At 38.6% G+C, this 14480-nt stretch overlaps 1 protein-coding gene across 1 annotated transcript; it reads right to left on the bottom strand.

Annotated features, from left to right (window-relative positions):
• Positions 1-4155: 4155 nt before the first annotated feature.
• Positions 4156-14196, bottom strand: LOC137992627 (heat shock cognate 71 kDa protein-like). The gene is made up of 5 exons (XM_068838070.1): positions 13884-14196; positions 13665-13738; positions 13443-13517; positions 13163-13292; positions 4156-6022 (listed from the first exon to the last, which is right to left on the bottom strand). Exons 1-5 carry the CDS (start codon positions 14083-14085, stop codon positions 4536-4538), a joined length of 1968 nt encoding a protein of 655 aa, XP_068694171.1. The 5' UTR covers positions 14086-14196; the 3' UTR covers positions 4156-4535.
• Positions 14197-14480: the final 284 nt, after the last annotated feature.

Raw genomic sequence — 14480 nt, 5'->3', positions numbered from 1 at the left:
AGTGGGCCAATCTTACCCCATTGATGCCTGTACTGATACTAATCAAGCGCGTTATTTCATCGGCTCAGGGTACATTTTGCGGCAGTTAAAGTAACACTTGAAAAAACACCTGATCGATAGGTAGAAAGTCTAGAGCATAGGGAACACTGTCTTATATAGTTTATGGAAAAATCAGAGGTTAAAACGACGTCGACTCAAACCGTTTCGAATTCTCGAGTCGTTGTTTTCAAGATCATCGTTTACATCCTTGAGTAAGGGGCTTCGTGTACATTTTTAGCTATATATTTTTTCCTTCCGATAATTTTTTTATTTTTTTTAATTTAAAGGGGATAATTTGTACACCAAAATGATGCAATAAAAAATATAGGTCACCGTGCTCGTTTAAGGGTAAAACATCATCGTACATGACTATCTCGATTATAGTAGATCGAAACAACAAAATGAGTTCTACGAATGCGCGCGCTTATTCGCAAAGAGTTATGGGTCATACTCTACTTCTCTCACGTGTTTTGAGAACTGTTTCATCGTGTATGATCGACTTTCGCCATATTTACAATGTTGCAAATTTGACCAATGTATAAATATTGACACACCATTTGCGCAGTACATGATGCGTAGTGCGATACTGAGGAATCACCTTAAACCGTTGAGCTTTGACGTCATTTTCTCCTCGATCCAGCTCTCTCAAGAACTTAATGGCGGACCATTAAATAGGAAAATTCCAGTTAAAATAAACAGGTCTTTTAAATCAAGGATTAAAACTTTGGTCTCTTATAGTTTCGAAATCCAAAAAAAAATAAGATTTGATTTTTTGATAACAGGGGAACTTTAACGAGTCGTCTGCCCGTAGTCCAGAATATGGACTTAACTCTGATTGCCCGAAAAACAATAGAGCTCTTTGAGCCTGGCTCCGATCATAACAAATCGGTTTGGCCACCGAGAAGGATTTTGAACAGGAATGATATTTAGGCTCTGTAGCTAGCTGCTGTTGCTTCGACTTAAGATTTTTTTCCAAAAACTCTTAAAGGAAGAGCAGAGAGAATGCATCCGATGAATGGTTTGTCTAAAAGAAGATATTATAGTTGTTCTTCCCAACGGGATTTGGCAGTAGTGTTATTTACAGTCTCCAACATTCCAGAAAAAAAAGCATCGTTCCACATCCACCGAATCGCAAACGTTTTTCGTTTGTGGCAAGTTCTTTTTTTTTTTTTTTCCCTTTTGGAATATATTTGGAAGCAACAAGTCGCGAATCCAAAAAGAGCCGAATGTAACTTGATGCTGCAGCAATCGGGGAATCAGCCGAGTTGACATTGTTTACGCAAGCGCTGAACAATAGTTTTAATCAATGTTTTAATACTCACACCCTTCTTGTAAAATGACAGTTGAGTAGCTGCTGCTGGAAAACTAGAATTTCTCAAAGTCAATTTTCCTTGGACATATTAGCATGTTTTATTGGAATCTTAAAATATTGGAGTTCAAATAAAGTTAATCATTGTACTGTTGATTGCGCCCGATAAGATAAAGGAGGATTCGGCTTTTTTCTGCGATTTTATCTCGAAATTCTTTGTTCCTTGATGGTTTGAACAGAGGAACCGCACCAACGATAGAGGCGACAACGCGGGGACGGGGTATCGTTTTTCCCAATTTTTTTTTACTTCAATTTGGGCATTTATTCTCCTGGCCCTCTGTACTCTTATTTTCCAATGATCGGGATCTGGTGTTCATTCGTGGTGGAAATTGGTGAAAAAACCAGCGGAAGCTCTTAGCCGGACATCTTCATTTTCTCAAATTCGAAACATCCGAGTTCATTGTGATAATCAGAGTATGCTTTAAAAATAGAACTTCGTGTTGGACGGACTCAATGTTGTTTGTGTTTCATGCAAGCTAATTACGTGGAATGCCGAAGGCATATCACGTCTTAAAACCGGTCTGGTGTCTTTTTTTTTGTTGGTAGTCACAAATGTGCATACCCCACAGATATTGAATGAATCTCCGATCGGGTGAATTTACTTTTATACCCTTCAGTATTTGCAAACTTCCCTGCCCCGATTACAAATCATATACTTTACCCAACCTTCACGATTTTACGAGCGCATTAGACCACTCGGCCACCGTGACGCACTTCCGTTGTCAAGATGAAAGCAAAGATTTACCGTGGAATCTCCTCCGCCCGCCATGACTGACACAGTATTAAACTATTCGATTAAGTGGACAGATGAATTTTCTTTGAGAAAGGCAAGCTTTACAGGTAAGCAGAATTTTCTACGTTATTTTTAGATCTTGCTTCGTACTGTGGAAATTATTTTGCATAGAACGAATACTTCATTAAAAGTGTTTTGCATAGGACGAATACTCTAATATATCTTGGGAACCAGTTTGTTCAGCCGTTTTGACATGGAAAGAAAATAAGAAAATAGCTTTCAACGTCCAAACAAAATAAAAAAAATGAAATCAAGTTAAAAAAAAAAACGAATTAGCTATGGCCGTCACTGGGACTTCGCTGCGGTCCCTCATCCAAGTACATCCATTCATAGCTTTTCTTGCAGCGACTTGCAATGTTTGCCCCCTGGCGCATATAAGGCCTGCTCCCCTGGCGATCCCAGAACCATTTGCGTATAAACAGGGATCCGATTACTGTCAACTCATTCATTGGCTAGCAAGATCAGAATCCAAATTTACGATAAAATCACAAAAACATTGACAACAATACGAACTAAGCAAATGTGGAGAACAAAAAAATAATAAACAGAGAAAACAAAAAAAATTAAACATGTCGAGAACGTTGCGAGACGACCATCATGGAACTGACTTTTGTTTTGTTTTAATGTAATCGACTGCTTGTCTGATTTCTCAAATTTCTCATCATGACATGTAATCAAGGATATCGTTTTTTCCCACACATTTACACTTATTGTAAAATGGAGCGCAGCGAGTCTTCGTTCTCTGGGAGTCAGCGTGTCCACAAACTCCAATTTCTGCCGGAAATTCTCTAAATTTCGACAAGAGAGTAGTGATCCTCTCTTTATTTCGGAAAACAAAGTCAGGTTTTCGCAAACACAAATTTCGATTTTCTCAAGGCAAACTCCGATGATGACAAAACAAACTTCTATTTTAAGCACACAAACAGAAAAAAATACTAAGATGTCCTATAATCTAAGAACTTCCTTTGGTTCCTTGATTTCCACCATAAATGAAGGAAAGATCCTTATAGCCCAATTCGGTTAACTCAATGTTGTACCTAATTCAGATGATTTGGGAAGAAAACGTTTTGTTCCAAATATTTCCATATGAATGCTACATTATCATGCAAATGAAATACACAAAGAATCTTAACCCCCAGAGATTTGAAATGGGTACAACATTGCGTTAGCCGAATTGGTCTATCATTCCCAAATAGCAGAAAAACAATTGAAACAAAAATTGAAAAAAGCCACCCCGGCCCCGCGTTTATGTATTTTCGTTTGTTGAGTTCTCTTCATTGGTATTTTCTTTTTCAAAGAAAGTTAAAGAGCGAATTGACATGGTTATTAGTTCTACTTTTCGTGTGAATAAAGCACAGTAATACATACGTACTCAATCGACCTCTCCCCACAGGGGCTTTCAAGGGCGAATGAAACGAAAATAATCGAAACAACAGCTGGTAAGAATCCCAATTGGCCGGAGGCAAACCAGTTGGCTATTTGCAAGTGCAGCCGAGAAGTACCAGGATCAAACTCAACGAGCGGTCAGAGGGGCTCTTGAACCCCGGATCTAATCACGGGGTCACGTTGCCCAGAGAAAGGCTCGTAAATCATCAAATTCCCTCGAGGTTGACCATGCTTTTGCAAAGTCAAAAATTCACACTTCTAGACAACGCAATTCCTTCGTTTTGGAAAGGCTGCTTTACTATTTGCCAGCGTCACATCTCTCATACTGTATTCTTCATGCTACTCTTATTTTGTCCAGACAAAGGAGATCATGCCGGCTCTGGGGCTCATTTGTTGAAATTCAAGCACGCTTTCAATAGACTTACTTATTTTCGTGATTTATGCACGCACTACGGGCCTATTTACCAAAACGGGCTTACACACTTAAGCTCATACACACACTCTTATTACAATCCGATGACATGGGTGCCTAGTGCACTATCCACAAAAAAGAAAATAGAACGCAAAATTTTCAAGAAATGCACCTTTACTTTATTATCTGGCTCTAAGGGCAGGTGTACATTACCTTAAAAAGAATGGGAACCACAATGAGAATTAGTTTACATGTAAATCACAAAATGTAGCTGATTACTTGATTAAATATCAATTTCTCTTCTGTAATAAATGACGAGAAACTGTGGAAACTCTTTAAGCAAATTAACCGACTTTAACTCTTTGCTGCTGCCAGGTAACAAAGGAAGCATAAAAATGATGCTTATTTCAATGAAATTTTCTTAATAATTCAGAAAGTCAAACCAAGCTTTAAATTCCACAAAAATAAGCCGAGAGCTTTATTTCATGTCTGTTTCTGTTACATAGGAAGTACCGAGTTGTTAATAAGCAAGTTAATCAGTCGACTTCTTCAATGGTTGGTCCAGTTGCTTCGCCGCTGCCAGGTTGTGCTGCCCCAGACTGAGCTCCAGGAAAACCTCCAGGCATTCCACCACCAGGCATCCCACCAGCACCTCCCGCACCTCCAGCACTCTGATAAAGTTTGGTAATGATAGGATTGCAGACTGCCTCCAGCTCTTTCTGTTTGGCCTCGTAATCTTCCTTGTCCGCTGCTTCCGTCTTATCCAACCACTCAATTATTTCTTTACACTTGTCCATGATGGCTGTCTTATCTTCCTCACTGATCTTGTCCTTGACCTTGTCATCTTCAACTGTTGACTTCATGTTGTAGGCATAGCTTTCCAAGCTGTTCTTTGCTTGAATCTTGTCACGTTGCTTGTCGTCATCTGCTTTAAACTTCTCAGCATCCCTGACCATCCTTTCAATATCTTCTTTGGAGAGCCGACCTTTGTCGTTTGTTATGACAATCTTGTTCTCTTTTCCAGTGCTTTTGTCTGTTGCAGACACATTCATGATTCCATTGGCATCAATATCGAAAGTGACCTCAATCTGGGGTACGCCACGTGGAGCAGGTGGAATGCCAGTAAGTTCAAACTTTCCAAGTAGATGGTTGTCCTTAGTCATGCTGCGTTCACCTTCAAACACCTGAATCAACACAGCAGGTTGGTTGTCAGAATACGTAGTGAACACCTGGCTCTTCTTGGTTGGAATTGTAGTGTTACGTGTGATGAGTGACGTCATCACACCTCCGGCAGTCTCAATACCGAGCGACAAGGGTGCCACATCTAGGAGAAGGAGGTCTGCTACAGTTTCGCTCTTGTCCCCTTTAAGGATAGCAGCCTGCACTGCCGCACCATAAGCTACAGCTTCATCTGGGTTGATGCTTTTATTAAGTTCTTTGCCGTCAAAGAAATCCTGCAGTAACTTCTGGATTTTAGGAATGCGTGTTGAGCCACCAACTAGTACCACATCATGGATCTGTTGTTTATCTAACTTTGAATCTTTTAATGCTTCCATCACTGGCGATATGGTGTTTCTGAACAAGTCACCATTTACTTCTTCAAACTTGGCACGGCTAATCGGTTCATAAAAGTCGATACCCTCATAGAGCGAGTCTATTTCAATGCTGGCCTGGTGACTGGCAGATAGGGTCCTCTTTGCTCTCTCACATGCAGTTCGCAGACGCCGCATGGCCCGTTTATTCTCAGAAATATCTTTCTTGTGCTTTTTCTTGAATTCAGCCTTGAAATAATCAACCATACGATTGTCAAAGTCTTCACCACCCAGATGGGTATCCCCACGGGTAGACTTAACTTCAAAGATGCCGTCATCTATGGTGAGTATAGAAACGTCGAAAGTGCCACCACCCAAGTCAAAGATAAGCACATTGCGCTCCCCACCAGTTTTCTTGTCCAATCCATAGGCAATGGCTGCTGCAGTGGGTTCATTGATTATGCGAAGAACATTAAGGCCAGCAATGATTCCTACAAAGTATGAGAGAGAATTAGTTTTTTTAAGGATCAAACCAAAGTGCCTTATGCATCTGAAGGTTGGACAACTTAATGATCAAAAAATCAACTTAATATTGATCTTTCGACAGTAACACCCTTGATAAGGCAACACGAGAACCGGCCCTAAATGCCACTCCTACCATGGGGTGGAATGCAATGGGGTGGTCATGTGAGGACCGATTTGCAGTTTTTATTTTATTTTCTCTTGCTTTGAGACACGGAGGTACGTTTTGTTTCATTTTTGGCTGGTACTGAAAGTCGACATTATTAATTTGTAAATGCATTGGTAGAAAATCGTCAATGCTCTGTAATGAAAACAAGACCGATTGCAATTTCATTTCTTTGGTTATTTTTTCAGGTGTTCATAAAAAGGAGTTATTTTGCTCGTGCATGCCAATGTTTATTGGCCTGAAGATTCGGTGCGGGTTAGACCGTATAGCAGTCATTTTAGTACTCTCGCTAGCCAACATTAATTTTGTAGGCTTGAATTGTGCGGGTTGAAGAACAAAATCTCAAAGTGTCTGATAAGTGTACTGACTGAAATAGATTTGTGCTCGCATTGAACTTGGTCTGTTCAAATATATTTTTTATTACTTTGGACGGAGTGCTGTTGTGTTAGCTTTACCCTGTCACGTACAACATTATGTTATATCAGAAGCTCGTATCTGATTATATACAATACTAAATGGTGGACAAAATTTTACTGTGACTCATACTACTACAGTCTGAGTCAGTGTTTAGTTAACCTAAATGGCATAGGAATACCTCTTATCCTTGTTAAGTTAATTCTTCATTTGTTTGTTTGTACTGTCTATTAAAGTTTCATTATTAATTTGTAAATAAAGTTGATCTATCCTATGAAATGAATAATGTTTGACGAGTCAGTTAATGACTGTTCCAAACCTCCAACACTTTGTCGTGGCCAAGATACACTAAATGCCTATACATAAGATGTCACGTCTTTGCATCAGCTGATGGCGAGGTGCGAAAACCCATAGCAAACTATCAAAGTTAATAGAAACTAACTGAGAGCTAGCAGCCTAGTTGTTTTAGCATAACCCAATGACCGACTTATCCAACAAAAGATATAAATTAATGTCAAGGGGAAGCCACTTGTCATAACATTACAGCTCCTGTTATGTCTAGGGGTCATTAGCCACTCTCGGGCAGTTGAGTGCAGCTTTAATATATTACATTCCGACTCGGAATTATGTTTATCTGATTCAGGGTAACTTTTTCAGCCAATTCTATATTGAAACACTGGCTTCACCATTGTGAATTTTTAATGAAGTTATGTTGATGGGAGGTCTTGGCAGATTTCCTTGGAAACATACTGGTCACTATTAGAGGAGTTGACAGTCTAAATAAGAAAAACATTTTGAAGGATAGGTGAAGATTACAATGCACAAAGTAGGGGAGGAGTGTCGGGGAAAGGCTGAGGGGATGCAATTCAAGTGGGGTTAAGATGGGGGAGTGCAAGTGTAAAATGTAACGTTAAGGTGATTTTTCCGTAATTGTTGTCTTCCCAGTTCAGTGTCTCAACTACTGTTGTGGCTTATTGAAACTTCAAGTCACAAGTGTTGTACATTCAAGCTTTTTTTGCTGTACATTTCGTGTTGAACAGTTCTTAGGTAACACAGTGCAGAGAAGAGGAAATTCAGAGCAAAATGACATAGCAAACCAAGTATTCCCATTGGTCAATAATGAAAGCAACTCAAAGTTTGTCAATCAAAATTAATGCGAGCCCTGGTCAGTGCCTCACTGTACAATGTATTTACCCCTGAACAAGTCGAACGCCAATGTAAGTCAAGCCCCCATTTTCCAAGTCTGAACCCAGGTTTTCTACATTTCTGGCTAAGGAGTTGAAATTCACATTGGTAAGATTGTTTTTTTGTTTATTTCGCAGGACAAAAAAAGCAAGAAGATCCAATTGTGTGGAGCTTATTAGCATTCAAATTGTTATCATTCACCCACACTCAATTAAGTTCAGTTTTTTTCCTGTAGTTTTAAACTAGTAGCATTGACAGAAATTGAAATCTTGTGTAAATAAAACTTTAAAATTTCTCGAGGAGCTTTTGGAGACCAAACGAACACTGCAGAACTTCAACAATGGCTAGACGAAAAACCCACCATCTTGGAAAACTGTCACCAAACCAAAACTGGCTGCATAGTGATAACTAATAACTCCCTAGCCTTTCTGAATTTTCCATGCACTTTTGTGAAAGAGAGAATCAATCAAATTAAAGGCACATTCCATTTCAGTTGATCATTGACTTGGATAAAGTCTGTTTGTCGATGTTACACAGCCAGCAAAGACAAGATTTGAGAACTAAAGCAAACTGCAGAACTCAGTTGTTCAAAAGATTCACATTCCATTTCAGTTGATCATTGACTCATGTCAATTTAGTGGATACAAACACACTAGACGGCAACTGCATGGTAGGGTTGTGGTTAAAACCACTTCAATGCAATTGCAAACTCAACTCTTGTCAAAAGAGTACCCTGCTAGATGCTAGATGACCAAAGATTAATGTAATTTGAACTCGTTTTCATGCAGATTTTATGCAAGGTTACTGTTATGCTAATCAAGTGTGTGACTAGTGTATAATCTGGGGCAATTTTTTGACCTGACTTTAAATTTTAAAAAAAAACTCTAAATTGTGCCTTCCTGATCACCAATGCGACTAAAAACTTGCAACCATAATTCTGCTGAATCTCACCTTCAAGCACCAAACTGCGTCGTGGCTTCCATCAATCAAATTTCCAAACCTACACAAGTAGCTAGGGAAAGTGAATTGGGAGTTTTTGCTCAGTTCACAGCTCAAATAAAATTGATATCCTTTTTAGAGGTTCTTCAGTAAAAAGATCTGTACCTATTCCACTCCTTTTCATCAGCGTCGAGTTCAAACATATGAATGTACTGTGGGAACCAAAAGGTGGTGATGTGTAGGCTATGTCACCCAACAAGCAGATTCAGCAGAATTATGAAATTGCAGCGAAGTTTTAGGCAATTTACTGACTTACATAATGCCAGTAATGACCTACAGTATATACCTTGATTTAAGTCTGCACAAACTGTACAGTAGGATCAACTAATTCCTTAAAATTGATAGGACCTTGATGATTGTTCACATTACTCCCTTGGCTAACATCTGTACTAACTGCTTTTGCTGGATCAATTATATCATACACTCTAAGTCCACAGTTCTCAACATCATTTGACATTGCATGAATATTGTACCACACAATTTTAGTTAATTATACATGTGCCTTCACTTCATTCTCACACCTATACCGCTGTATCAAGCAGTTTAATGTTGGTAAATAGAATACACTGAGGTAAAAAAAAAACTTTAACATAGTATTCCAAAAAATTCCTTTGGAATGTGACACCAGTTCTTTAGTTTTGACAAAACTGCCAGGCATACCAAATCTGGTTCTATACTGTTCATTTGTCACACCCATTTTGTAGCTGCTGTATAATTTTCCTACTGCACAATACCAAATACAGTATTCACTATTGGAGTTCAAATTTATTAATAAACTGCAACAGTAGCTTCACAGGAAACAAAATACCTTGACATAATTTTGAGTGTACCATAATTTAAGGGTCAATGTCATGTGATGATATGAACAGTATTTCTCACCTGCAGAAATTTTAACAAACTTTTAATATTTTGCTTTCACCATCCCGTTTTTTTCAAAAAAGACAACGTGTGGTTCCAGAAGATATCTATACCCTCAACACAGAAGACTTTTTGATTTGCAACCCCCCCCCCCTTCCCCCCAGGATTTTCCATTCCAGAGGGTCTTTCATGAGCCCCCCTCCCCTCAGGAATTTCCAGAATTTTTGTACTTATAAAAAAGAAAGCGAATTAGTTACGTAAATATGGTAGAATTTTATTACAACAGTGTAAACATTAAGGTTAACTTTCATAAAGATATAATGCTTTGTTAAGCTCATTATCCAGCTAAACTTTTAGCTTCTTCACCATCAACTTTGCAAATTATTGTTTTTATGTCAGATTATAAGCTTAAACATTTGGGTTGCATGTCTGTTTCACGTTTTTGTGCAAAGTTCGATGAGAATGTTTCACTTGCTTAAACAACTCCGCAAATGATAGTAAATAAAACAGAAACTTACAAGGTTCCTTTGCCTACACATTTTGTCAGTTTCTACAGCTTGATCCTTATTTAAGAACCAAAAATTTCACTAGCACACACATGTTAAAGCGGTAGGTTTGGTGAACATCGTCACAAAGGCGCTTGTTTTACGAAGAATATTATTGATGCCAAAATAATCCCTCCTATTTGTAATCTTAGCTATGGCTCTTACTGACTCTCCAGCAGTCATTCTTGCCGGCAGACGACACCCAGCCTCCCAGAAATTTGTTGCTTGCCTTTGAGCCACGGACGGAATCTAGAGGGCGACTGTTTTTGTTTTTGGCGTGATTTACTTCCTCCAATGAGTAGTAAAACCCTGTTTTAGAATTTCCAGTTTGACGTAAGGGACTAAACCTCAACAATCTCGTTTCCAGAGGTCGCGATCCTCTACTCAAAGAAGAGAAAACTTGACTCCCGGTTCCTGTCCATGATCTAAATGCCACCCACAAAAAAGAAAATGTTGTTGTTGTACGGAAGCGTTGAGATGGTGGGAACTTGTGTCTCATTGTATTTTCAATGGGTTACTACCTCCAATAAAACAAGAATCCTATCAAAAATGTGTTTACTGCAAGTGAAGGTTGCAAAAAGCGATACTAAGTGAACGGAAGTGTTGGTTGGACGAAAACGAGACAATGCTGAAAGTCTGGAGACAAGACTTCCATTTTAAGTCTTTTGAATCTGTTCCAAATGAAAGACACATTATTCTTAGCTTTGGGAGACTGTAGCACTAGCTAACTCAACATTGAAGCTAATAATATTAACTTTATCTCAAAACTGACTTTTGCTTCAAAAGAACATACGTAAGCATGTTTTTGTGCTTCAGATCAATCGTATGCTGCTTTCAATGTTTTGTACGTGGTTCAGGACCATTTGGAAAAGTAGTTTCCCACGAAACCCCCCTACCCCTCGGAAATTACTGCCCTTTAAACCCCCCTCTCCCTTGGAAATTCCAATGATCTTCCGTGGTGGGGGTATGGATATTTTCTGGAATCACATAATATAAGTTGATTTTAAGACTCAAAGAAATGCCTTATATCTTTGCCATGGTAACTATATTTTGGAGGAAAATGTGATGTGAGAAATCCATGATGGGTACTTAATACCATGGCCAAATTTCGTGTTGATATGATTACCCTATCTGTATCGAAGGGCAGAATATGTTTATCTGTTCTAAAAGGGAGAAACTATTTCAAGCCTCCTTAATACGGCTTTCGAAGCAATAAAATGTATATTTATTGATCATTGATGAGCTGGAGTCCAAAAAAATAATACCGAACAAGACTATCATGCCATTTCTGTTCACTGACAGCTTAATTAAGTGAAGTGTGACCAGCAACATCGTCGGCGGTACAAGCGCTCAAAAAGTATTTTATTCTCTGTGACATACCAAACATCTTATCAAAGTTAACATGCCACTTCAAAGCTAAAAGAGAGTGCATTTACTTCCAAGAGATGCCTTTCAAGTTGAAAGACAGAAAGCAAAGAAAAAAATTCAGCAGTGTTTTACACACTGCTTGCAGTTATATAATTTGTGCAAGAAATAAATACAACCAGACCAGTGCAGTTCCTCTCATCTAAAATTAATGCAGATTTTGTTCCAAATATTCAAATACTTGTACACATCTCAAGTTTTCGTAAGGATTTTACAGTTTAAGATTTTACTAAGTAAAATGTATTTAGGAGGAAAAGAAACAATCATAAAATGTCATACTTCAATAATGCAGTGTTTTAAATCAGTTATTTATGTAACAACAGTGATGGCTTCCAATGGCCATACCTCACGTTCAAAGCACGTTGGCCCCACAAATTTTCAAAGGGCTCTGCGTACATGTACATGTGAATAGAGTTTGTTTACAATACAGCATGTGCGACTTTCTTAAAAGCCATCGAAATGACGTTACCAATGTTCTAAACTTTATCAGCTACTTTGTCAGTCACTAGCTTAAGACATCATGACAGCAAAAGTATCATTCAATTCAGCATAAAAAATATATTTACAATTCAAATTTCATGAGACTAAGAAAGCTTTGAAAGCCTTTCCAGAATTGCCCTAATTTTGTTAATTACTGTACGGTTGTTTTGGCTCCTGTGATGCTTTTTTATTCCAAAGGTTGTATCAAAGGTTATCTCTTCATTTGTCCGGTCTCCACCAAATGCAAGGAAGATCGAACCTTATGAAAAACAATTTACTTCCAAAAAATCAGAAACCAAGATTTCAACAGATTAATAAATAATTTACCAAACATTGCACGCGAGTTATATGTACCTGACAGATGAAACGTGTATCTATTGAGAACCAAAATTACGGGCTTTTCAATTAAGTACACTTGACAATTCATAGCAAAAAGAGCACATTACTAAAAGCAAATGAGAATAAAGACTATCGATACAAGATTTTATAATATTGTAGCCGCACTTGCTATGTCAGCTGGCCATAAAGCACAATCTTATTTACTCGCAAGAACACTCTAAAAACATACATTAAAAACATACCTTGTGCAATAAGGATACTTTTGTGCTCCCACAAAATATTAATAAAAAACTGAAATCGCTTATCCTTTCTATCCAGATGCAGAAACCATGTGTTCGATAGCCTTGAAGTCGTTGGTTTGATATAATAAGGGAGCACTACACCGTAACTGATCGTGATAAATCACTTTTGTCTGATGATCTGTCACCTATTCAGGGTTTAATGACACGTGACTGGACATCGCGACAGGGCATCCAGATTTGAGGCATATCAATGTGGATGGCTTACCACAAAAGGAAAACTGAAAATGACCAATACACCCAGCGTTCACCTGATTACCACGTGCTTATAGAAAGTGATTTCGCTTAACCACAAATCTTTAACAACTAAGCAAGCTATTGAATTCAAGGGGAAAAGAACAGAACTCACAGTGCTTTAAGTATAACTACTGCGTTTGGCCTGCGATCATTACTACTCACCGGCATCTTTGGTTGCCTGCCTCTGGGAATCGTTGAAATATGCCGGCACAGTGACAACAGCGTCACTCACTTTCTCTCCCAGATAAGCTTCCGCAGTTTCCTTCATTTTCGTTAGAACCATGGAGGAAATCTGGTATATTACAAAGCAGAGCGTCATCAGTTAAAAATCATAAGATCCAATTTCTTAAAGAAAATCAACATGATTGGTGATTTTTAATCGCCATCCCCGCTTGTCAAAGAATGGACGTAAAAAGCAATCAAAAGAACATGTGCGATTTACCTCTTCAGCGAAGAAAGTTTTAGTCTCTCCTTTATGCTCCACCTTAATCTTCGGTCTTCCTCCTTCGTTCAATACCTTGAAGCAGCAAGTGAAAGTATTGAGCTCGACGAGTATAGCAGGTAATTTATTTAGCTTATATCTAAGTGTAGCGAGTACTTCCATGCAGAATAATGACAAAATTCGATATTTTTCGACGCCACCTTTGAAAAAAAGTTCACTTACCTTGAAAGGCCAATGTTTCATATCGCTCTGAACGGAGCCCTCGTCAAATTTTCGTCCGATAAGACGCTTTGCATCTAAAAACGAAAGCACTTTCGTCAGGACAATTTCAAGATGGCGCCCAGCCGGTAACATATTGTAATTTCTCTTATCTGCCACGCCGCCTTACGACCAAGACCTTTCTAGCAATGACGCCAAACAAGTTAAGCAATAATCACTTACCGAACACACTATTTGCTGGATTAAGCGCAACTTGATTTTTTGCTGAATCACCGATCAGCCTTTCCGTGTCCGTGAAAGCGACATAACTAGGAGTTGTTCTGTTTCCTTGATCATTTGCAATAATTTCGACTTTATTGTGCTGGAAAACACCAACACATGAATAAGTTGTACCAAGATCGATTCCTACGGCTGGGGCAGGCATTTTGAGATTGGAAAAGACAACGGAAAGTTGCTTCGAAACGTTTGGCTAGTCCACACAGCAATCCAATGCAATTACTCCGGAAGACATGTGCTTATGAGGACAAATTGCCTCGTTCTGGAACTTTCTACATTCTTCTAGATTCTTTCGTCATTGGCTATTTTGGGAGTGGGTCCAAATTCCTTCTAGAAGTTTCCGTATTATTTATCTCAAGAATACCCAAAGGAGAAATAAGGGGCATTGTTTGACTCGTGAAAAACAAAACAAAGAAATTCAAATTATAAAAAAGTCAATTCCACTGCATAGCTTTTATACAAAAATTCTTGCCTGCCCAAAAGACATCCTACTTAAAGTCAACAATAAAAACAAGGTGACACACGCTACGCGCTAACACCAAC

Source organism: Montipora foliosa, chromosome 2 (assembly GCF_036669935.1).
Source record: "Montipora foliosa isolate CH-2021 chromosome 2, ASM3666993v2, whole genome shotgun sequence".
Classification (NCBI taxonomy): domain Eukaryota; kingdom Metazoa; phylum Cnidaria; class Anthozoa; order Scleractinia; family Acroporidae; genus Montipora; species Montipora foliosa.
This window is presented reverse-complemented; position numbering and strand designations above follow the sequence as displayed.